The sequence below is a fragment of the Plectropomus leopardus genome, chromosome 4 (genome assembly GCF_026936395.1).
Source record: "Plectropomus leopardus strain MGB_pleo_1.0 chromosome 4, ASM2693639v1, whole genome shotgun sequence".
Lineage (NCBI taxonomy): Eukaryota > Metazoa > Chordata > Actinopteri > Perciformes > Serranidae > Plectropomus > Plectropomus leopardus.
In genome coordinates this window covers 9,912,200-9,935,166 of record NC_142179.1, presented here as the reverse complement: position 1 = coordinate 9,935,166, position 22,967 = coordinate 9,912,200, and the positions used below count along the sequence as shown (strand labels likewise).

At 38.8% G+C, this 22,967-nt stretch overlaps 1 protein-coding gene across 1 annotated transcript in view; it reads left to right on the top strand.

The window, feature by feature from the left end:
- The window catches only part of LOC121944502 (transmembrane protein 132C), a 347,177-nt gene that overhangs the window by 275,483 nt on the left and 48,727 nt on the right, over window positions 1-22,967 (top strand). Inside the window, exon 7 of the mRNA XM_088076513.1 lies at window positions 11,533-11,676. Coding sequence (XP_087932639.1) covers window positions 11,533-11,676 — 144 coding nt within the window. The remainder of the gene's footprint in view (window positions 1-11,532; window positions 11,677-22,967) is intronic.

The following is a 22,967-nucleotide window of genomic DNA, read 5'->3' as shown; positions in this document are numbered from 1 at the left end:
AAATGGCAACAGGCACCTTTCCAGCTACCATGCCACATTCCAGTCCTGATCTGCACTGAACTTGAAAAGACCACCCTTCGCTCTGCCAGTTTGAGTCCCTACAGACTGAACTACTGCCCCTAAATAATTAACATTAACAGAAGGTTGAACCTCACTGAGGCTGACATACGTATGAGGGATGGCAGAATCTAGATCAATTAGAAAACTCTCTGAGACTAGACAGCAAATACCCAGCTTTATCCGAGTGTTTCTATCCGAGGTTGAAGATTGAAGAGTGAGGAGAGGGAGACGATGCAGAAGACACTACGATAAAAGGCAAACAAGATGTTTAAAGGTCTTCCAGTTCTGTCTGCGACAAAGCACTAAGTAAGCATGAAGAGTGTTCCACCTGAGTGGTCTCACTGCAAAGGTAGCAGTGGTAAAATGATTGGATTTCAGGTCAGGGGTTTTAATTACCACTGAGCCTTATGGCTGTATTAGCTACCAGTGGGCCACAACATAAGCTGAATACCATCTGTTGCCTATCAATACTCCCTATTCCTGTTTCAACCAATACTCTAAATTGTTACTGGCAGCATTTCAACCTGACGCTGTCCGGCAGCATATCATACACAGAGGACAGGTGCCACCAAGCCACGTCATTAACTAATGCTACAAGTCCATAGATCATCCTGGTGCTGTCCAGCCGACCAGCAACATATCATAACACAGAAAAATTTTCATCCGGCCGTGTTACAAATTGACTGAAAGGTCGCTTTTGCCGTCAGTGTCTAATGCCAAAATCACTGACAAGGCACCAGTATTTGATGACTTCGGAAAGAGAACAGGCTGGCTTTTATTATGCCAGACCTGCCTTGAGGTTTGCAACCAATCAAAACACAAAAATGACAACTCTGACCCCTGACAAAGATCCCATATGCCAAAGCTGGCCTCAGCTAGGCTATTCCAAGTCCCTTTCTGACTTCCCATTCATTCACACTGGGAATTTTTCTAATTATTTCAACACACAGCACTGTGTTTGAAATCAACCCAGACAATGAAACACGCATTGCATTGTTTGATTTCAACTCCAAAAAACAATGAATTTCTTGTTTATCACAGTTTCCATAGCAACTATTTGAATTTTGTGCTGCAGCAGACAGACACCCAATTATACCAACTGGTATCACTGGTTCTTTTTGCAAAGTGGTGTATAAAATTTGCTGCATCCAACAGACAGCACACTTTAACATGCCTCTACATGCACACATCTTCCTATTACTAGATATTCAAGGATGACCACGTACTGAAGCACACACGTGCAGACTGTCTGTGTTCATAGACATGAGGAACTGATGTGATATTGATGACACTACTGTTTGCACGTTAGAAAGACAGTCTCTAGTAAACAGTATTGACTTATGGGGCACGGGGCAGCTGCTCTGCTGAATCACAATATCAGTTAAAGTCGAGGTTCATTTACTTCAACAAGACCAAAATGCAGAAACAAGCTATTTCTAGAACTTTGCTCCAAGACTCTCTTCAAGAATAGATAACAAGAGACATTAGGAGAGACACAGAACCAACGCGGCTAAAGTAAAATAATTTGTTGTTGCTGCATTCCACTCGACAGTAGTCAGTAAGTTATAATGTTAAATAATGTAAGACAGAAAAAATATATATTATTATAGAAATAACTGGGAAAATCTTACTTAATGATGTCGAGGCCAAAGATTTTATGGTTTGCTGTAAGTGAATATAAAAAAATGACACTTCTAAACTGAGTTGTAGCCAAATGTCTTCATTTCTCTTTTCTAAACTTTAACTCCTCTGAACTCTTTCCATTCTCTAAATCACTCGCCCCCGGCTGGTGGGAAAGCTTAATTTCCTGCTGTCTTTTTGTAGCAAGAATACTTTAGTCAGGGAAGATGATAATGAAGATGAAGACCACAAAGTAATGTTTTATCACTTTAACTGTTTTTCTCTAAAGCAGTTACTGCTCTTTAGCTATTTAGGGAACATGGTTGTACATTAAAAAATAAAAGGTTCACTTACAGTTCAACTTAACTGGCAATAAAAAGTTTATTTATTCGGTCCATTATGAAAGTTGAATAAAGTATGGCCTGCTGATTACACTTCATGTTAATCATGTTATATGACTTGCTGTAATTCTTCACATGGACTATGACTGTTCTTGTGTCACCACATAACAGTGCTAGTTATTTGTTAAATGCATGAACTGACCCATGTTTATGTGTTTTTGTTGTTGTTGTTTTTCCTTTATACTCAATCATATAATTATTGTTCTCTTCAAAACAAAATTGTGTCACTGGTCAACAATAATTTTACATCACTGAACACAAAAGCTGCTGCTCTACTTGCCTAAATCCAAAAATTGGATATTGTGTGACTTTGTTCAGATTTATTCAAGTCAAACAATACAATAAACAAACTAACTGATTGTGGCAGCAGCAGACCAGCAGCTCATATGTTCAGTGAGGTAAATTTACTGTTTTTCTCAGTGGAGTCGGCTGGAGAGCAGCTTTAATACAAGAATAGATGCGTAACTGAAGCCCTAAAATAGCTTCTCCGTCTGAGAGAGAGAGAGTCAATTTTAATAATTAAATCAAAATATCATTAATCCAGGCAACAAAAAAGACTAACTATACAACTCTTAACAAAACAGTTTATTTGAAATTAACTCTTCTTTAAATAATTTAATATACTTGATAAAATTGTTTGAAAATAGTTGCACTACCAACATACACATGCACTTTTGTGTATGTGAATACAGTCAGCATGTGTAGTATATATTAAGACAGTTAAATCTAAAATAGCGTCCAGGGTCATACCGCATATACAGGCACATGCAAGCAAGCACACACACAAACACATGCACAGAAACATGTGCTTACACACACGAAGAAAGTGCGATACACTTGATGTGTTTAATGGTTCTGTAGTAAATTGCAGCTAAGTGCCTTCAACCAATTTTCCTTTCACAGCTGAGCCCTGACACACACACACACACACTCACACACTCACACACGCATGTGTGAGCGAGCACACACATTTACACAGCAAGAAACACTTTGCACACGTAGAGGTTGGGCAGATGTGCCAACAGAGTGAGTCAGAGAAAAACATAGCGTTGAAAATGAAATAAAATCTAACACATTTTAGATGAATTCAAGGTCTTAACATTAATCTGTGTTAATATGTGTTAAACGCCGAAGTCACAAATGCATGTTTCTATACTGAATTTTCTTCTTACCTGACCTCAACATTCATCTGCTTTTGTTGGAACTTAATTGATACTTAAGCACACTTATTCTGATTTTTCATTTTACATCACATCTTTTTTTTTTTATTTTTTTTTTTTATTTGAGTAAGTGCTACTGTTGCATATTCCCAGATATATATGCAAACTGTGTGTCGCTAGATTGAAATAACACCTTTATAAAGTACATAAACCAAGTTTATGTCAATGTAGCAAGATAACTGGACTTGAAACAACCTCAATTAATGTGTTAACCCGGCCGCGAAAGTGGAATTGGAGCAGTAACATGCTGAACATCTGATTTGCGCACGTGCACACCTTCACTAGCTTTATTGCTTTATTAATGCCACATCTAATGCAATAAAAAGCATACATGAATACAGACATGTAATTTATTTCTCTGGCCTTCTGTTGTGGCCTCTCCGCACAGATGTGTGTTACGTTATCTTTAAGACTCTCTCTCAAACTCACTCATGCACACACATGCTTTCTTAATGTTTAATTCTCGTGTGTTTGTTCTCTTTTATAATCGGATGCAGATACATAACAAAACTTGCTTGCTTGGAAAGCTCGGAAAAGATAAGATTGCAAAAGTGGTATAGTTAGAAAGAGATTCAACACACAGAATTCAAATCAAACCAATGTAATAGGAAGGAAAGAGTATTTTAACCACATTTCTTGAAATTCTTCCTTTTCTTCATATATGTCTTACACAGAGAGCAGCACTAATGCTCATTATCATTCTGCCCTGCTCGCTCAAATACTGTATATACACTGTATATACATTCAGTTGAATACAGTATTTAGTGTTTTGCTGCTTTGCCCCTGGTCAGACACTCAATAAACCATCTGATTACACTGCTCTCCCTCAATCTGTAGCCCATCTTTATTGCCCTACTTGTGTCAAGACATAAGGGAAGATTTTTACTAACATAAAACTTTTCTCTTCCTGTCCTCTCCCTCATCCTTGAACTCTTCCGCTGTTTTTATTTTCTCACAATGTCTCTTTTGTAGTCTTCGTCTTTCTTCTTTGTCCTCTTTCTTTTTTGATGGTTTTCTTCTCCTTGTCACTTTTTGTATAATAATAAAGGTTATAAGCAGTTAAGAGATCAACAGCGTTATACATTTAACATGGAAAATGGATAACAGCGAAGGTGACGATGGCAATTGGCCACAGCGACTTCAGTGCAGCTTCTTCCTGGACTGATGCAATGTGTCCTTTCCTACTTGTTTGTGCACACATGTACATGTGCACACAGACAAATGCAAATGGTTATCACGTAAGATTGCCAGGTTTGGATGAAATTTCCTGTCTGTTACTGGAGGGCATTTGTCACTTCCTGCTGTAAAAGCCACTTACTCCATTAACAATTTTCTCAATTAGTTAATTGATTAATTCATCAATGTATTAAGTGGCTTTAATGCGTTTTTACATCAATTTGTTTCAGCATAATGATTGTGGAGTTTGCTACACACGTTTGTGTTTGTGTATGTGTGAGTGTGTGTTATCATCTCAATGACAGGCGTGTGACATTGCCAAAGGGACAGGGACTGATTAATTGATTGCTTTTAATTTACCACATTGTCCTCTGTAGGTATACAACACAGCATTCAGCATGTAATTGTGTAGAACAAGTTTATGTCTTAACAAACTGTGATTTTTTAAAATGTATCTGTTTTTTAATAGACAAAACAGACTAGCTCCCTCTGACTCCCTTTGCACCCAATTGGGATGTCATCAGCCCATTAAATATACATTATCTGTGGTTTTAAGGCACATATGTATGGGTTAAAAGGGGCCTGCCACACCAACTATTAGGTTCAAAGGTGTTATCAGACCATTAAATGGCCGATTGCATATTCAACATTGCAAAATTTTTAGGTAATTCTTCCACTTTTGTAAGGTTTAGGCAATAAAACTACATTGTAAGATTTAGAAAAAGAAGTCAGCGTTGACTTTTGGTTTGACATGGAGCACACACACTCTCTCCTGGGTGAAAGTTCTGTGTTTGTTTGACCCATCCACCACCCAACCCTCCCACCCCATGTGAACTCTCTCTCTCTTAAAAATACTTCCTCCTTTGCTTCTAGCATAATTGATATGGTCACAAGAGGTCGCTACCAAACAAAAACACGAACCGCCTTTTAATGGCCTGATAATGGCCTTCTGAACCTAACAGTAGGTGTGGCAGGCTCCATCTCAACCATGTCTATGACGCTTGTAATCAAAGATTTTTTGATTTTCTCAAATGTTAACTTTTAAATAACTTAAAAAATAAAAGAAACCGAACTGATATTTGATTTGTTCTAATTATATTTTGATTTGATTTGATTTTGCTTTATTGTCAGAAAAAAATCTGAAGTTTGTCTTGTGCCCAGGATGTCAGCTGCTTCACGTAAATACAAAACATTTTACATAACTTAAAATGAACAAAAACAGTAAAACTATACAAACAAATTTCTACAAATCATTTTTAGAAATCACAAACAGTGGATGCAGTTCAATGCACTAATCTCTCCGTATTGCCTTCAGTGTTTGACTCACACACTGAGAGTGTGTCAAGGCCGTACTTTTTAATAGGTTGACAGACTGAGGCACAAATTAGTTCCTCAATCTGTTAAATCGAGTCTGTGGAGCTCTAAATGGCAAAAGCTGATATTCTTCAAATTGCGCGTGAGAGAGGTTGGACATCATAAAAACATCCAGAGACAACATTCTTTTGGTAAATGCAGTTTGGAAACTTGACTCAAGCGTTTTGCTGTATAGTCCAACATTTACCTCCCTTTAAAATGACTATAGGGCATGATTATCTTTGTCAATTGTGCTCAAATCACACAACTTAGAGATCTGAATTCATTAGAGGAGCACAAGAAGCAGCCTGAGGCCACAGTGTTTATGTTATCAGACGGCGGTGAAAAGGTCACAATGGGAGCGCAGGGAGAGTGAAAGTCGTATATGTTCCAAGCAATTTCCTCCAAATGAGAAACTTGACAATTTAAGGAATGAACAGAGAAGTAGATTGGGTAGATATGTTTTTCTATGTGTGTATGTGTGTGTGTAAATGTCCCAATGCATTTACCGGAAACACAGTCATAGATTAGATGGCACTTTGATTTCTGCGTGTGTGTGCAGAGGAAAGAGAGAGCAAGAGACAGAGAGAAAAAAGAGTGATAGAGCGACAGAGAAGGAAGAAGAGACAGAAAGAGAACTGCTTACGTACTCGTATTGTAAGTCACAGTTGGAATTGAATTTGTACAGAAGAGCAAAAAGCTCCAGTTTTTTCACTGTCAACTCTTTTACAACACTGTGTGCACGTGTGCTTGGCATTGTGTGTTCGTGTCTGCGTGTGTGTGTGTGCGTGTGTGTGTGCCTGTGATGGGTGGTCTCGCTCTAGTTGCTTCACTTTAAATCGCACACACCTTACAGGGCACACAGACACATGCATACATGCATGGATAAACTTCATTGGGGAGAGAGGCTGTTTCCTTGACTTCACTTCTCTCTGCACTATGCACACTCAAACGTATTTGTCAGTGCGTACAGGATGCATATGTGTGTGTGTGCGCACACACACACACACACATTTATTCTTTCTATTGCTCCCTATTTCTTTCTATGACTCACTCATGCACATGCCCACACACATGCACAAATGCACAGGTGCAGGAACCTACATGAACTCAGATTCATTCATACATAGAAATACTTGACACACAAGACCTCCCCACACACACACAGACACACACACCTCCTCTGAGCTTATCGCAGTGCTGTGTGGAGCAGCTTTTGAAGGCAGTAGGGAGCCAGTTGTTGACGAGCCACTTAATAATTCCCTTGGACAGGCATGAAATTCTTCCCTTTTCTCTCTCTGTCTCTCTTTCTGTCTCCTTTGCTCTCGCTCTAATATTCTTCCTCCTGCTGTGTTTTTATCTTTTTTTTCCCCCACTTTCTCTATTTTTCTAATTTTCTGCTTTTTCACTCTACTTCCTTCTGTCTCATCTCTGTTTCTCTCTTTTCTCTGCTCTCTGTGATTCATCTTTGTATTTGCTAGTAAACTTAAATTGTTATTAACATTGAGGTTAATAAGGCACTTAGAAAGACAGCCCGCTTGTAGAGTTAAGTACGAGCTAATAAGGCAGGTTTTCTGCACATGCATGGACCTATTCTCTCACTGTTACCTTTCACAGAGAATACAGTATAGTGGTTTCATGATTTGGCTGATTTTCGGTCTATTTGAGCTTGTGCTGACACTTTGACGCCCTCACCTACGTTCTCTCTCTCTCTCTCCCCCTCTCTCTTTCTCCCTCTCTCCCTCTCGCTCTCTCGCTCTCTCCTCAGGGAGTCAGTTCAATTATAGTTAAACATGAATATAATTCAATTATGTTTCCATCCCTATTAGAGATGCCAAGAGATGCAGAGCCAGTTAGTGTTCAACCCAGGTCGGACCAGCTGACTTGTATAGGGTTCCCAAGGTTGTGCAAAACCTTGAAAAGTTATGGAATTTCACAGGCCCATTTCCAGTCCTGGAAAAGTCATGGAAATAGCTGAAAATCTTTTAAAGTTTTGGAAAAATTCATGGAATTTTATTATGTGTTACTAAATTTATTGCTACAGTAATCTTCTGAAAACAACCTTCCACGGCATCAGCTGTTGACATAACGCAGTTTTAGTTGCCTGCATATGTCGTTTCAGCATTGACATTGTGGTGTGCAATAGTCACATCGAAGGACGTACAGTGTCAAGTAGGTTGAACTAACTTAAACAAATCATTTGCTCTTTGATGCAAATGGAAAACACAGACATTTTCATTTTCCATGACTAATACTGGTTAAACCTTCCCCTTTAAGACAGGTTACGTGTATATGTGACATATTATGGCAGCAAGACTCTCTGTGTTCATGTGTTTACAAAAGTACCATAACCATACCATAGACACAGTGAAGCACATGCTTTTCCAAAATGGAAATTTTATTGTGGTTTCTTGAAAAAGTTTTGAATTTTGTCCATGGAAATATATGGGAACCCTGCATGTATTCCTCTGAATGAGGTGTTAAAGCACAGTCACACCAAAGTGGCAAACTAAAATTTAACACTTGTAATTCGAATTCAGTTTTGAAAATTTGGTTTTAGAAACTTATTGATGTAAGGACCTCTCGCATGACTGCTTGATAAACTACCAGAGCTGGTAACACGTTCTCATCCTAGGTCATCACATATTGCAATGCTGCAATGTCAACAAAAGCATATGTGTAGGATTACGCAACAAAGGTTGAAGTGGTCAGGTTTAGGCAGCAAAAGGACATGGCAACCAACGCCAGGATGTCAACAAAAGCAAGTGGTTAGGTTTACAAAAGGCATCATGGTTTAGCTTGACATTCGTACAGGAAGTGAACACCCGGCTTGCAGGTGAAAGTCCAGGGTTTGTTGGCCCCATCCACAAGCACTCCTGAACGCTGTAAAGGGACCTTTGTGCTCTTTATGTTACCTTGTTGTGAAGACGTATCCTTTGTTTCTCCATATGTTTCTACTTTAATTACTTCTAATTTAATTAGAATTTTGTGCTTTTTGGCCATTCCAACCACCATACCTGATACATACAACGCCTTTGTCCATAGAGCCTTGATTCAGATAAAGAAAAAGTCCAAATACTGATAAAACAATCTAAAGGCCATTTGAATTCAGCTGAATTTCTAGTCAAGGAAGAAGCTCAGATTTAAGGGTTTTGCAGGAGACAGCAATACAATACATGAAACTCTAATAACTAATTTTTTAAGTTCTCCACAGAAACATGTTTTTGTTGTTGTCATTTCATTGGCCTGTGGTGTAGATAACAGCGATGTAAAGACGATTTTATCTGTAGCACCTCTATATGCTGCTGCCCTGGGGATCCACACACACACACACACACACACACACATTTTTAACATACACATATAGGTTACATACTAACGCAAACACATTCACTCTCCCTCTTTGATTTTTATCCCTCCATCTGCTCTCCCCTCCTCGAGGCAGAAGAAGAATCTTCCTGTTAATTCGTCATTTTGTTTTCTCGGCACGTCTACTTTCTTTGTGCCCTTCATCTTCCTCTCCTGCGCTCCCTCTTTCATCTTTTCCATGCTTTTAATCCTGTTTGTCCCCACTTCTCCTCCTCCTTCTCCTCACCTGTTTCTCACCTTAAACCTGCAGAACTTTGTCCTGCCATGTTATGTATCTACAGTGTCTATTTCTGATTTCAGGCAATGCTGAGCTGAGTGTATGAAAGAGAGAGGAAAAATAAGAGAATTATAGATTAAAAAAGTGTCTTTGTACATGTTTGACAGAGAGCTCTCATTACGTAAAGGTCACAGAGCGGTGCATGGCAGAGACAGATAGAGCACGTGGCACCTTGTCACTGATCACGATTGCGATTAAACCTTTGAGTTTGTGTATGTAAAGTGTGTGTGCATCACAGATCTTATTAGGTCTATTTGTGTTATGTGTGTCTGAAAGTGTGTAACTCTACGCTGATGTGCTATTTATTCTTTATTTGCACATTCGTATGTGTTCTAAGCAAATATGTGTTATTCCTCCACCTGTTTCTGCATATTTATGTAGGTTTTTACACAGTATGTGTAACTGTGTCTGTGATATAACATTTATTACATATGGCAGTGTTAATGTAATATGGGATTAAAACACTATGTTTGAAACCCATATACCGGAAAAAATAAATGCACATAGAAAAGACCATTGCACCAAAAATTGATAAATTGATAAAAGTGATATTTAAGAGCTCAATGAAGTTTTCTGGGTTGAGCCTTGTGGATAGAGTATCAAACAAATTGCACAGCAACAAAATTGGATATATATTGTGAAAATGCATCAGATAATTGATCGCAGAAGCAAAGATGTGATCACCTGCAACACTGCCCCACCAATTCATTTTGAAAGAGCAGCTCAGTGACAGACTTTGGTTTATGGCAATGGCCACGGCTTTTAAAATTAATTTAATTAATTTTTTTTTCATTTAATTAATTAATCATCATATGACCCATCAGAGTTATATGCCGTGACCTTTGGCCAGGGCCTGACCTAAAGGTTGGCAACTTCTGCAAAACTTCCTTACTGTAGTTTAAGTTCAAACAAGCTCCACTTTAAAGAGTTAAAACACTAATATGATATGATTACATTTATGAAGAAGTAGATTTTTCTCATGATTTCTCTGTGCTTTACACAAGAAATATGGGAATCCACAACTTTTACTTAGTATAAAGTATTTTTGACATTGTTGTGCAGGTATTTTTACTTAAACTGAATTCAAGTGTGACAAAAGTGCAGCCTTTTTGCAAGATCTGAACATTTTTCCTCACAAAGATAAATATACAGAAACACACATTCTCGTTCTCCATTTAGAGATTTTGGACTGAAAACATTTCAATGCAAACTGTGTCTGGAGACACACAGTGAACCATGGACAATGTGATACATTTATTCTGCATTTCTTCTTCATCTTCTCTGTTGGCATCCTGTGCGCTCAGCTGAATTCCACTAGAGTCAAATAGCAGATACACACAAACATCCAGAAACAGTGGGCCCAGCGAAACACCCTGTAATCAGGCTGGTGTGTGTTGGTGGTGATAAATGCCCCCTTGGAAACTCAATGCCAAATAATCAAGATTGACGCCGGCACACTGTGCACTGAGGTGTGTGTGTATGTGTTTGTGTGTGTGTGTGTGTGTGTGTGTGTGTGTGTGTGCGCTATTTTTGTTGGAAGGATCTAATCAAATGTAATCATGCTGATTACATTAATCATGAAGTTTTATAATCACCTCTTTTCTCTCTCTCTCTCCTTCCTTAAAAACTCTCTCCTGGTCTCTGTTACTTGTGTATTCTTTTCTCTCCTGCGTCTTTCATCCACTGCCCCTCGCTCCTGCCCTGTAGGGACTTTCCAGCTCCTTATATGACATTGTTACCAGCCGTGTTTCATACTGATGCCGTCCAGTGGCATATCATACCTCTGCGAAAGGTGTCTTTTTGCATCTTGTTTGACATCAAAATCACTGCCAAAGCGACAGTGTTTGATGAGTCAGGGACAGTTTGACTCTCAAAATACCATTTTTTTTTAATTAAACTTGTGAAAACAAAAATTCTGTAAATAATATATCGAAATATCTTTTGCTTCTTTCAGAAAAAGTGTTGTATCATAACTTGGTAGACTGTAATAAAGTGGCAACATGAAGAAACTGAGGGTTCAAGAATTATTTTTCTTTCTTTTTTGTTCTTTCTGTAGGACACAGAGGTGGTGAACACAGCCATCCTCACAGGTCGGCGTGTTGCGGTGCCCATCAAACTGGTTACCGTGGAAACCGATGGACAGGTGAGGGAGGTGGATGACTCAGTCACCTGCAGCTCAACAGATGTGGACGTGGTCAAGGTACGTGTTCAAATTACACATTAAATGTGAGGATTATATCTGAATTTAATTCTTATTTCTACCCTCATACACACACACACACACACACACACACACACACACACACACACACACTCTCTCACACACATACATATTAAGACACACAAACTCACTCCTATACAGTATGGGGTTGTATTTATAAAACCAGACACAACATCCATGCACAACTTTGCCACACTTCATGATCTGAGGCCCATTATTAATAACTTGAGATGTTTTTCTAACTAGATACATTACACAGTTTAATTCGAGATGATTTCTATTCCTATGCTTTGCTGCCTGCAGTGCATTTTGGGGAAGTCGGTAAAATAAAGCAGTTGCTATTTTGTTTTGTGATTGAACATGTGCCAAAGTGAAAAACCGGCTCAGGCAATTCATAAAATGTCTTAAGTCATGCTCTGCCAGGTTGGTGAAATATGGATTAAGAAATCATTTTCTCAAGAGTTTGAGAAACACAAACAGCGTTTAAAGAACAGGGAGGAAATCACAATAATTTGAGGAGGTAAACTCCAGGGTATTTTACACAGCAAGGGATCCATCTTGAATCATCAGTATAATCTAAAATCTTGGAGGATTTGTGTTGTTCTCTAATTCACTTTGTGCAACAGAGCATAATGAGACACTTATCACAGTGTGCAGGCATTTTTTAATCTCACTTTCTGTTTACTAAATGTCATATGAAAGTCCCAGAATTGCAGATACTGTACGTGGAAAACTCTGCACTTCTTGGCCATAAAAAGCAACAGATTTGTTTTGTTTGGGCTGGAAGAAAATATAAAGCTTATTTACATTTGGTTTATTGTTTTGGTAAACAGAAATAATATAATGCCATAAAAACCTGCTAAAGAGTTAAACAGAGTGCAGCTGTTAGATAAACTCTATAGTTTACTCTAAACCTCATCTTCATCTATATCTTGGGTAAATGATGTTGACTTTTCAACTTACAAACTTTATGAAAAATGCTCTGGTAGCAGGTTGTATAAGGAAATATGTATGAAGGCCTTCTCGTCCAGTTGATTAAAAGTGTCCTGTGGCGTTTTCTTGTAAACAAAGTTTCTGTTTACATTCAGTGTTACTCACCAAAACACATTATGTGTATCCTTGAGGCCCAAAGAAAAATGCAGTGAATTTCATTTCCATTTTTTATTTATTTTGCAAACCAGCATGGTTTCCATCCAAATTTTTCTGCTTACAGTCTTCTTCCTCACGGTCTTTACATTGCTCCGTTTCATGGTGAGCTTCCAAATGTGGAATATTGCAAAACTATTGGCAGGAAAGCAGATACAGCCCGTCCCAGGGCGTCAAATGCTGCAGCTCGGTCAGGGGCCATCTGATTCCAACAGACAAAGAACATTTCATTTCTAACTTTTTATTTAGTTTTTAATTATTTTTTTTACATATAAAAGAACATTCGGTAACATAAGGCAATAATTTAAATAAACAAAAAAAACAGAAAAAAGTAACATTTCAAAGTATAAAATTCAATAATAAGAACACATCAATAACATTTCTGAGAGATATTTTGTCATATTACAATATATTACAACAAACCAATCTACTTGCTTAAACCTGCAGATACAGTGTAACTTGAGCCCACCTTTCTGTAAATGTGTAACTTTCAGTTGCAGAATTGCTGTCTTTTGTTCAAATGTGTAAAACCTTTAGAGTCTTTGCATCCACTGGGTTATAGTTTATGTTTTTGCATCTCTCCAGTTATCATTTCCTTGGCAATCACGAAAAGTACCCTAAGTATATACCTCTAATATGTGCTATATCTCTCGCTAGGTATAACTGCTAACAAAATTTGAATGGGTCTGACGGGACATCTAACTCACAAAGTACACTGTATGTGTCCCGTGTGAAACGCTAAGTATTTTTTTGATATTGTTGAGTAGTTAACAACAAGTGACAAATGTGTAAGGTAACATACACCACATCACGTACTCATTACCTTGCTTATGTTGTAAAAAACATTTATTTTAATCCAAACCAAGATTTTTTTAGCTTTCTTTTTCACCTTCCACGTAACCTTCCAAAAAAGAGCCACTTTTAAGGCCATTATCTCACCAGTAATTTGGTTAAAAACAATAGCTTTGTTTGCCATAATCCTGGCACGAAAAGCTGCAATGTCTTGGTAAAAACATTTGCTCTTTTTGCCAAAAAAGCCACAAGACAAGCAGCAAGGATTGCTACAAAATTCCCATGTTTTTTGCCTTAAAAGCTGCTGAAAACACAGCAATGACTCGCCAGATCAGTTCTTTTGTTTGTTGGTCAGAGGTCAGCAGTGGTCTGCAGCTTGGCCTGCATCTTGCCTAGATGACATCCACCATCCCCTCTTTCCCTCGATGACGAAGCCTGCTCATATGTTACCTCACTTAAGAACCACTTTATGAATCAAACATTCAAATGTGATGTATTTGTGGTTTGCAGAAACATTTAAGCCAACATTTACTTCTGGTGACTGTATTTGTTTTGTATTTTTGCATGAGCTGGACCAATTGAAAAGCACCTGAAAGATGTTGATAATGGGAGACAGGCATTAACTTTACTTTTAGTTCTGAGTATGTTTTTAAAGCATGCGCTTTACATCTAAATGGACGGCTTAGTATTTGGTTGCACGAGTGAGGGACTTGTAGCAGCTTCGGTCTGCCAATCTTGGCAAAAGAGGCAAATTTTGTCTGACACCTGTGAGATATTGATGCCTTGGAACCTCAGCTCAGGGCACGTAGTCCTGGATGTGCTGCGGCGCTGGCTCTCTGGATTGCACTTTACAGCTGTCATAGTGACTCAGTGACAGCTACAGCTACCTGGAGCTGTACCCCATGGGTGCTATTGTCAAACAGCTGTCTGTGTTAAAGCTCCCTCTGTGCGTGTGTGTGTGCGCGCGCGTGTGCGTGCATATGTGCGTGCATGTGTGTATGCGTGTATGAGGAAATACAAGAGAGGAAGTATCTGTCAGATCAAATGTCAACAAACAACAGCAGTTTGCAAACACTTAATCACCACATACAAACAAACCAACACAAACACAATCAGGACAAAGGAGGACTTAAGGTTGCTGAAGAGTTTACCCAGTGGTGAGTTTAGTTTCTGCTGCAGTGCTTCTCGTAGTATCTGTGTGCTGTCCTAAAATGTATCTAAACTTTATGATTTTGCATTCCCCATTTGAAACTTTCTGCACATTTTATATAAAAGATCCTCGGAGATTTAATAATTTATCTTCAGGTAATGGATGCTGTTGTCCAAAGCACCTTCTGTTAGTTGATGAAAAAGGCCTCAATAGTATTTTACTAATTCTGTCTGTTATTTCTTTGCTTTACACCAAATCTACACAGTGTGTAGGTAGATTTGTTGGACGCTTAAGTGATTCTGAGGATCATTTCTTTCATTTGAAACCCCTTGGATCAAGCTTCACTGATATAAATCATGTCTGACGCTGACACATCAGTAGGGTAAGACAGCAGTTTGTATGTATGTGTCCACCTCTACACCTAAATTCCCTGGTTTCCAGGAGAAATAAAGAAGAAACGGTGTAATATATATATATATATATACATATATAAAGGTGACGTGAGGTTATGAATAAGGCAGAGTTAAACATTTTCAGCTTGTAAATGTAGCACTTATTCCACAGTTGTATGACCTCACTTTGCTTAATGTATAAGAAGAGAGTCTGAAGTGAAGGGACAGAAATGACTAAATATCCTGTAAGAACTAAAATTGGTCTGACTGTGAGTTCGAACACAGATGTTCTTCTGCACTGATGCCACATTAGTTATTTGTAACAAATGAAAACAGACGGCAGAAATACACCAACTCTCAGAATCTGATCAATTAATAGAGGCGAAAAGATTTGTCTGAATGTGGTCTTTCCTTACTTAAGGGGACAGTTCACCCCAAAGGAAAAACTTAATATTTTCCCTCTTACCTTTCGTGCTGTTTATCAGTTTAGATTGTTTTGATGTGAGTTGCTGAATGTTGAAGATATCGGCCGCAGACATGTCTGCTGTCTCTCTGATATAATCAAACTAGATGGCACTCAGCTTGTTGTGCTCAAAACGCCAAAAGAACATCAAGGTTTGTGTATTATCTTGAATAACCAGGTCATGACTCCAAGACAGAGACATTAGTGTTTAGTTTTTCAAATGCATCTTTTTGGCATTTTGAACACCACAAGCCAAGTGCCATCTAGTTCCATTATATTCAAGAGTGACAGACATCTCTATGGTTGACAACACCAACACTCTGCAACTCACACATAAACAATCTAGTTCGATAAATGGCACTACAGGCAAGAGGAAAAATCTGAAAAATTTTAGGGCAAACTGTCCCTTTGAACATTTTGTAACACTTTTTGTGGCCTTGTTTCACTCAAGGGTGTAGAAAAACGTACCTATACACAAAAATGCACACACAAGCATGCAGCCGTTGCCGCCACCCTTTCATACACACACACACACACACATACACACAAACACACAAATACATGGAGCACTAACTTAACATCTATCTGAATGAGTTCCTTCCATTTTCTCAGTGTTGTTATTGATCGTACTTAAACAGCACCACTCCTGTCGGCTTGTACCAGGAAATTGGCTTCATATTGAAACTGTCACAGCGAGGGTGCGTTTCACTTTAGGCCTTAAGGGCACAGGGGAGACGTAGCACAAGAGGAATCAATCTTCAGTCTCTGGCATCGGCTTGTTTCTGTAACAGTATTTGTTTGAAAGTTATTTCTGTTTTATTAATTAGTACAGCGGTTCTGTTAGTTTTGGTGGCGCAGCACTTGGGATTGTCCTTTCTCCAGGTTCACACTCAAACATGTCCCGTCCTTTAGAGAGAAACTGGATCCCTGCCAGTTCAATGGCGTCTGCTCGAGCTGACCCTGACCTCAGACCTCCATGCCGAGGGGATTAAGCAAACAGAAAAGAATGATTGACTCGTCAAAAAGAAAAGCGAGACAGTGATGACTTGCATCCAAGTTTAAAAATTGGGATTTCGTGCCCACAGCACCTTTAACCTGGCTTGCATAAAAATTACTGTAGCATATATTTGTGAAAAAGTAATCCAGTAGTTCTGTAAATTGGGACGTTTTTTACCACCAACCAGTTTGATATAAACAGTGTGAATGAATGAATGAATATTTTTATTTAAGACATGTAAACATAGGGAAAAAGAAAAAAATATATACATTTACAAGAAGACAAAAAAATTGAATAATACAGAAAAGAAAAGAATAGAAATATATATAAATGACAAGCTGCAACTGATTCATTCACCCTTATGAGAGCTTTAAAATCAGGCAGAGAGACATCAGTTTTCTTAGTTTCAAATGCTTTTTGAGGCTATTCCAGGTGAGAGGACCAGAGCACATAAAAGCTTTTCCTCCCAGCTCTGTACATGCACAGTCACATCTCTGTTCAGTGGCCTTACACTTCAAACTGTGATGCTCAAGGTGTGCCTTTAGTGTCAGTTTTGGACGCTCAGGGACCCACAACACAGTTGTTGAAAAGTGGTTGTCGATGCCCTTTAGAGTAACGCGTGGAAGCATTTTGCTGAGGGGCTTTTCACTTGAATGTGAGCATGTGTCTTTTTGGTGCAATCTCTGAAATGACAATATTGTTCTTCTTGGAGGACAGTCTCATTTTTGGCAGATGAAGATTGCGTTGTAAATTTGTGAAAATGAAGGCTACATTTCTCAGTTGCATTTTGTGAAAATTATCACACATTTGCGATGTTCTTTATCTTGAGCTGCAGCCATTGAACATGGCAGCCCCCTAAAATGCGACTCGTCTTTGAAGTTGTGTTTCTACAGAGCAACATAATACTGAATTTACAGCCTTGTAGCGGCTTTAATAGCTCTTTTATAGATTTCAGGGCCCTGCAACAATGAAAAGCATTAAGCCAGCAGAGGAAATTAACAGATAAATGAAGGAAAGGCTGCTATTTCATTCATGTGTTTGAACTTTTGACATTCCACATTTTCACTGCGAGCTTGTTGAGCTCTGCTCTGGCTACATCCTTCAATTCGTAGGAATGAAGAATAAACTCTTGAGGAATAAAATGTTTCTCTGTTGCAAGTTACAAGCCGTAGAGTGAGGGCGATTAGAGTTTCACATCACATTCCATTAAGCAACCTTTTGTTTAATTACTCATGGTGGATAAATGTTTGCAGGGGGAATTGCACACTGCCTTTCTCTTCCCGGCTAATGAACGTATGGATGAAATGAGTGGCTAAGGCCGTCACTGCCTGTAGTGTAGCGCTGTAGATTTCACTGATGCAGCTTGTGTTGTTTAGTTTAGCCCATTTATCCCTGACAACAACATAAGCAGCAGCGACGTACTGCCGACATACATAATAACTTTCCCCTCCTCTACAGCCCTTCCTCTCTCACTCTGTCAGTGTAAACTATCTTGTTAAGGTCCTCTGAGATACTGTCATTTGTGATGTGTGTGTGTATGTGTGTATCTGCCGCTATTGTTGACACAGCAGTATGTGTAGGTCAGCTGTGTCAAAGCTAGTAGGGGACAGATAGGGGACAAGCGCACGCTTACACACAAATTAGTACCATTATCCTGACCTCACGCAAAAGCCTTTCTCTGACAAAGCAAGGAGGTGAGACAGGATGAGGAGCGGTGAGAAGACGACGAATGGATCGATGACGAGAGGAGGGGAGGTAAAATTAGAGAACTGGGAAGTAGGGGGCGTCAAAAGGATACAGGACTTTAGATGAAGGGGAGCAGAGTGGAGGATAAGAGAAGAGAAGGAGGAAATAAAGGGAAGGTGGAAAGTGAGAGGAGAGGAAAGTGAAGGTAATTATTGGAAATATTTTTTTAGAGGAAGGTTGCTGATGACTGAAAAAGCAAACAAACTTGTCTTAAGATAATATCCCGCCGGCTTAACGCCTAGATCCCCGACCAGAAACAATTGACCCTTTGCTAAGCCAGGGTTAGCCGGGTATTTGAACCAGTTAAGGTTAGCATCAGGGTTTGAGATATGAGGGAGCTACGAGGCTCTTGGCTCCTGTGATGGAAAGACGAACTCCTCAGAAAACCGTATTTGAGGAATTTAGGAGTGGGGCTGTAAAATATCGTAAATATTGGTGCTAATGTTTTTTTTTTTTCCTGTATCAATTTATATTTTCCTGTATATTTAGCTCTCTGAAAAAATAATAAGCTAAAAGTAAAGCTTTTTCTTTCACACGAGACAATAATTGTGTTCCATAAGTCGAGTAGTGTCTGTTGTCTTGCACTCAACACACTTTACATACTTTCAAGTGATGTGTTTAAAAAAAAACAAACTCTAAAGGTATGACCAAGTATTTAGGCTGAGCAGCCAAACAAAGTTATGTTAGACCTTAGATTGAAATAAGCATCTAATCTTGTAATACTAGTTCAAACTTGCTTTATGCTGCAATACAATATACACACATATTTATTTTCTGTCCTTTTCATTGATCATCAAATGGTGAGGATGCTGGCTACCAAAGTTCCTGTTTACTTATCAGCTGAAAACATTGAAAAATTGACTGGAGATGGTGTTTTTCCAACTAACTAATGTAGCTAATGTTTTTGGGTTTTTTTTCGATTATTTTTGCCTTATTGAGATATGACACATCAACAGCATGAAGGGGGGAGGGAGAGAGGGGATGACATGCAGCAAAGGGCCATGAGTTGGAATCGAACCAGGGGCCACTGCGGCAAGGACACTGCCTTCATTTATGCAGTACCTGCTTTATCCACTCAACCACCAAACGCCCTGCTAATGTAACTAATGTTAAGGCAAAATCCAGTATTTTTCCACTTGGACCCTATTCTTCTATGTTTTTATGTCAAAGTAAATGATAGAGCTATAACTTTTGGTACTGGTCCAGTTTTGACAGAAAGCACTGCAACTAGCAGCAGTGAAACATACCACAATGAAATCACGAGGGACATTTGTTCTCCATAAATTTACATTCGTTAAAAATCTTTGGTGTTTCCATTAACATGCTTGGATTCTCATTATGTCATTAAGTGAATAGCAACATGATGTAAAATATCCCTACTGAAAAATGAGATGTATTTCTTTACCTTTTGCTGATATGGTCTGTTTGTAAGTGTGTGTAACAAAGTCTCTCATGGACTATATCACATTGTCTTTCTGTACTCTGACACAGCACCTCTCATGATAGAAGTCACCTCTCATGATATTTCAGAACGAGACTGCTCCTTGAGCGAGACTTAGTTACACACAGGAACAAACAGATTGGAAAGGTAAAGAAAAATGTTTAATTTCTCTTTGAGGATTCTTTCCATATTGTTGTCAGAGACTTATAAAAGAGCAACAAGCCTGTCAGTGGCAAAAACAAGCCCTTTAGTCGATATAAATAGATGGTGCCGAATGCCCAAGTGGTCATATTGGAGCCTGTTTTTCGTGGCTGCCAGCTGTAACATTCTCACTCAATACTGGACCAATTTCTAAATACTGTTGTCTCCATCAGTCAGATAGACACAAAAACATGTTAAACTGAGTCCAGTTTGAAAGACACTCAAGTTTTGCTTTGAATTAATTAGCTAGCTACAACTGATTAAAATCTGCAAGTGACAGTTGTCATTTCAGACAACCAAAAAAATGAAAGGAACTGCTTTCTTCCAACCGCATTTGTCTCACAAGAGAGCAGAAAGCTTGACAGGCGTAGCAACAATAGAAGAGGGGTGGAAAAGGCTTTACAAATGGTCAGTTCACACACACTTAAACACACATGGGAAACAAACACACTCACACACACACACACACACACACACACACACACACACACACACACACACACACATGCATTTGTGCATTTATGGCCAGTGCTGTCCTGTAACTACATAAAACAAAAACCAATACATACTATTGTCCTATTTCTCCTCCATACTGGACACACATGCACTTTCTGTCATACTTGTTTCATATTACTGTTCTCTCACACACACACACACACGCATGCACGCACATCATCTCACAGACACACCCAGGGGACTTGAGCGGTAATTGTTGAGATTCCTTTAGTGATGTCGTCGGTAATTGAATTTGACAAAGTGGAAGACAGAAACGCTCCAAAGTGATGGAGGATGGTGCGTGTGTGTGCGTGTGTATCTGAACGCGTGTTTAAGGGGGGTTTCGGGTGTGTGTTTCTGCATGTGTGGGGACAGATACAAAGCAGATTAAGAATTGATCTGTGCGCTGTTTAATGAACCAGGCGCAGAGTTTGACACGCGCCTACGTGACCCCACATGCATGCACACATGCACACACACACATCGCACACTGATACACACTGTCCTTGGAAAGTCGCTGTGTTTGTACTTTGTCAGGATGGAGGATGAGGAATTCAAAGAAGTGGTTGGCATTTACATTATCTGTCCGGTTAAGACTCTTATTTAGATCAAAATACAGTTATTAGCAGGTTGTCCTCCTTAGGGACTCATCAGTGCTTCAGTATAAAATTAATTAACATACTTGCAGTTGTCCAACTTGTAACTTGCAACGCTCTCCTGTCTGTCAAAATGTGCGTTAGAGTTTGTTATTTTGTGACTTCACTTGGGTGAAAGTTTTGGAATGAATGAAGTGTTACAGTTTCTGTGAATACGTGGGGATGCAGTTAAAGGAAGTGCTTCATCATAGTTTGAGGTAAGCGGACATCAATCAATTGGACGCAGGTTTCTGAAGGTCATGCAGCTATTCTTGTCGATGGAGGTGGTAGAGCACATCACATTTAAAAGGCAGAGGACAATTTTTAAAGGAGAGCCTACATGCACTGCACTTGAATATAAAAGAGGTGGAAGACATGAGGAGGTGAGGGAAGGAGACAGGTGAGAGGACAGAGAGGAGCCAGAGTTGTTGTAGCCACCAGGGGGCAGAGAGGCTGAATTATTATTTGATAAACTTTGTGACTGAATGGTTGTTGTCATTTGCGTGTGTGTGCTTGTATTTATTACACTCTGGGGGCTGTTCACACTAGATGTATTGTCTGAACTCACCATCTTTGCCCTCACAATGTCTGTACAGCTCGAGAAACTTCTAAGTTTTGTTGAAGACAGGAGCTGGTCATAAAGTTTTTTTCCAGGAAGCAGCTGTAAAACAGTGAAAAAACTATTGAGTTAAACACAACATGGTCATTGATAAAGAGTACAAATGGAAAAAGAGCTGTGTTGAACCAAAGTTACTGCAGAAGTGATGAAAAGTGGAAACAAACAAACAAAAACAAAAAAAAACTGTTAAAAACACAAACAAAAAGTGTACACAAATACAACCAACAAAACACAGTGCTTTAGATGCAGGAAAAATCAAAAAGAATTTAAAGTGAAAGTCAAATCTTTAGCTTTTACTAACAGAATTTAAAGCTCTAATTTCTTTTTTTTTCACCAAACAGCACCTGCAGAGTTTTATTTTATTTCCCATTATTTTCTTTATACAGGCGCATAACTAACTTTTAAAGAAACAAACATGTTTTCAAACACGTTTTGCCATTTTTTGTACTGATTTCAAAATAATTTCATACTATACAAGCTGTAGAAACGCTCCAACTGTAAGCCCCCCAACATTTTCTGTGAAGTAATTTAATCTTTTCTTTACAGAGTCTAATAAAGTTTTTCCCAGTTCTCAGTTCTCTGCCATTTCTCTGACATTTCTTGTCAAGTTGCTCATTGTCATTTTTCTCATGGTTTTGAAAGAACTTAAGCATATTTTTTCAGGTTTCAAAGGTTTAAGTGCTTGTCAAAGAATGTTGAACACAGGACGGGGAAACTGATGTCAATCCAGGATTTAAAGGGTTAAGTAAAGGCAATAATAAGAGTTTGGTTTGGGCATGATGCAATTATGGGTAAGGTTCGTTTAAGTCTGCTGTGGATTAATGTGAGTCAATACAATGACCCCATAAGTGACAAAAATGTGTAATTGTGCAGGTGTTCAGCACAAAAGGCAGACAGCACTGTCACACGGTGTGGTGACATCAGGGAGGAGAAATGACAGTAAACGCTGAAATGGCAGTTAACATTCCTTTAATGTGACGTGCTGCAAAAAAAAAAAAAAGGCGTAGAGTTGAGCAAAAGAAAACCTTTTCAGAAAACCAATGAGGTTATCATCAGTGCAGATAAGGCTCCTATTTTCTCCTTTTACTGTCTTTGTTTAATTACATGCACTCTAAGCAATCATTAGTGTCTTTGTCAGCACAGGTGAAATTTCTTTAGAGTTCATTTCCTGGTACTGCCAAGTTTTGCCTGCA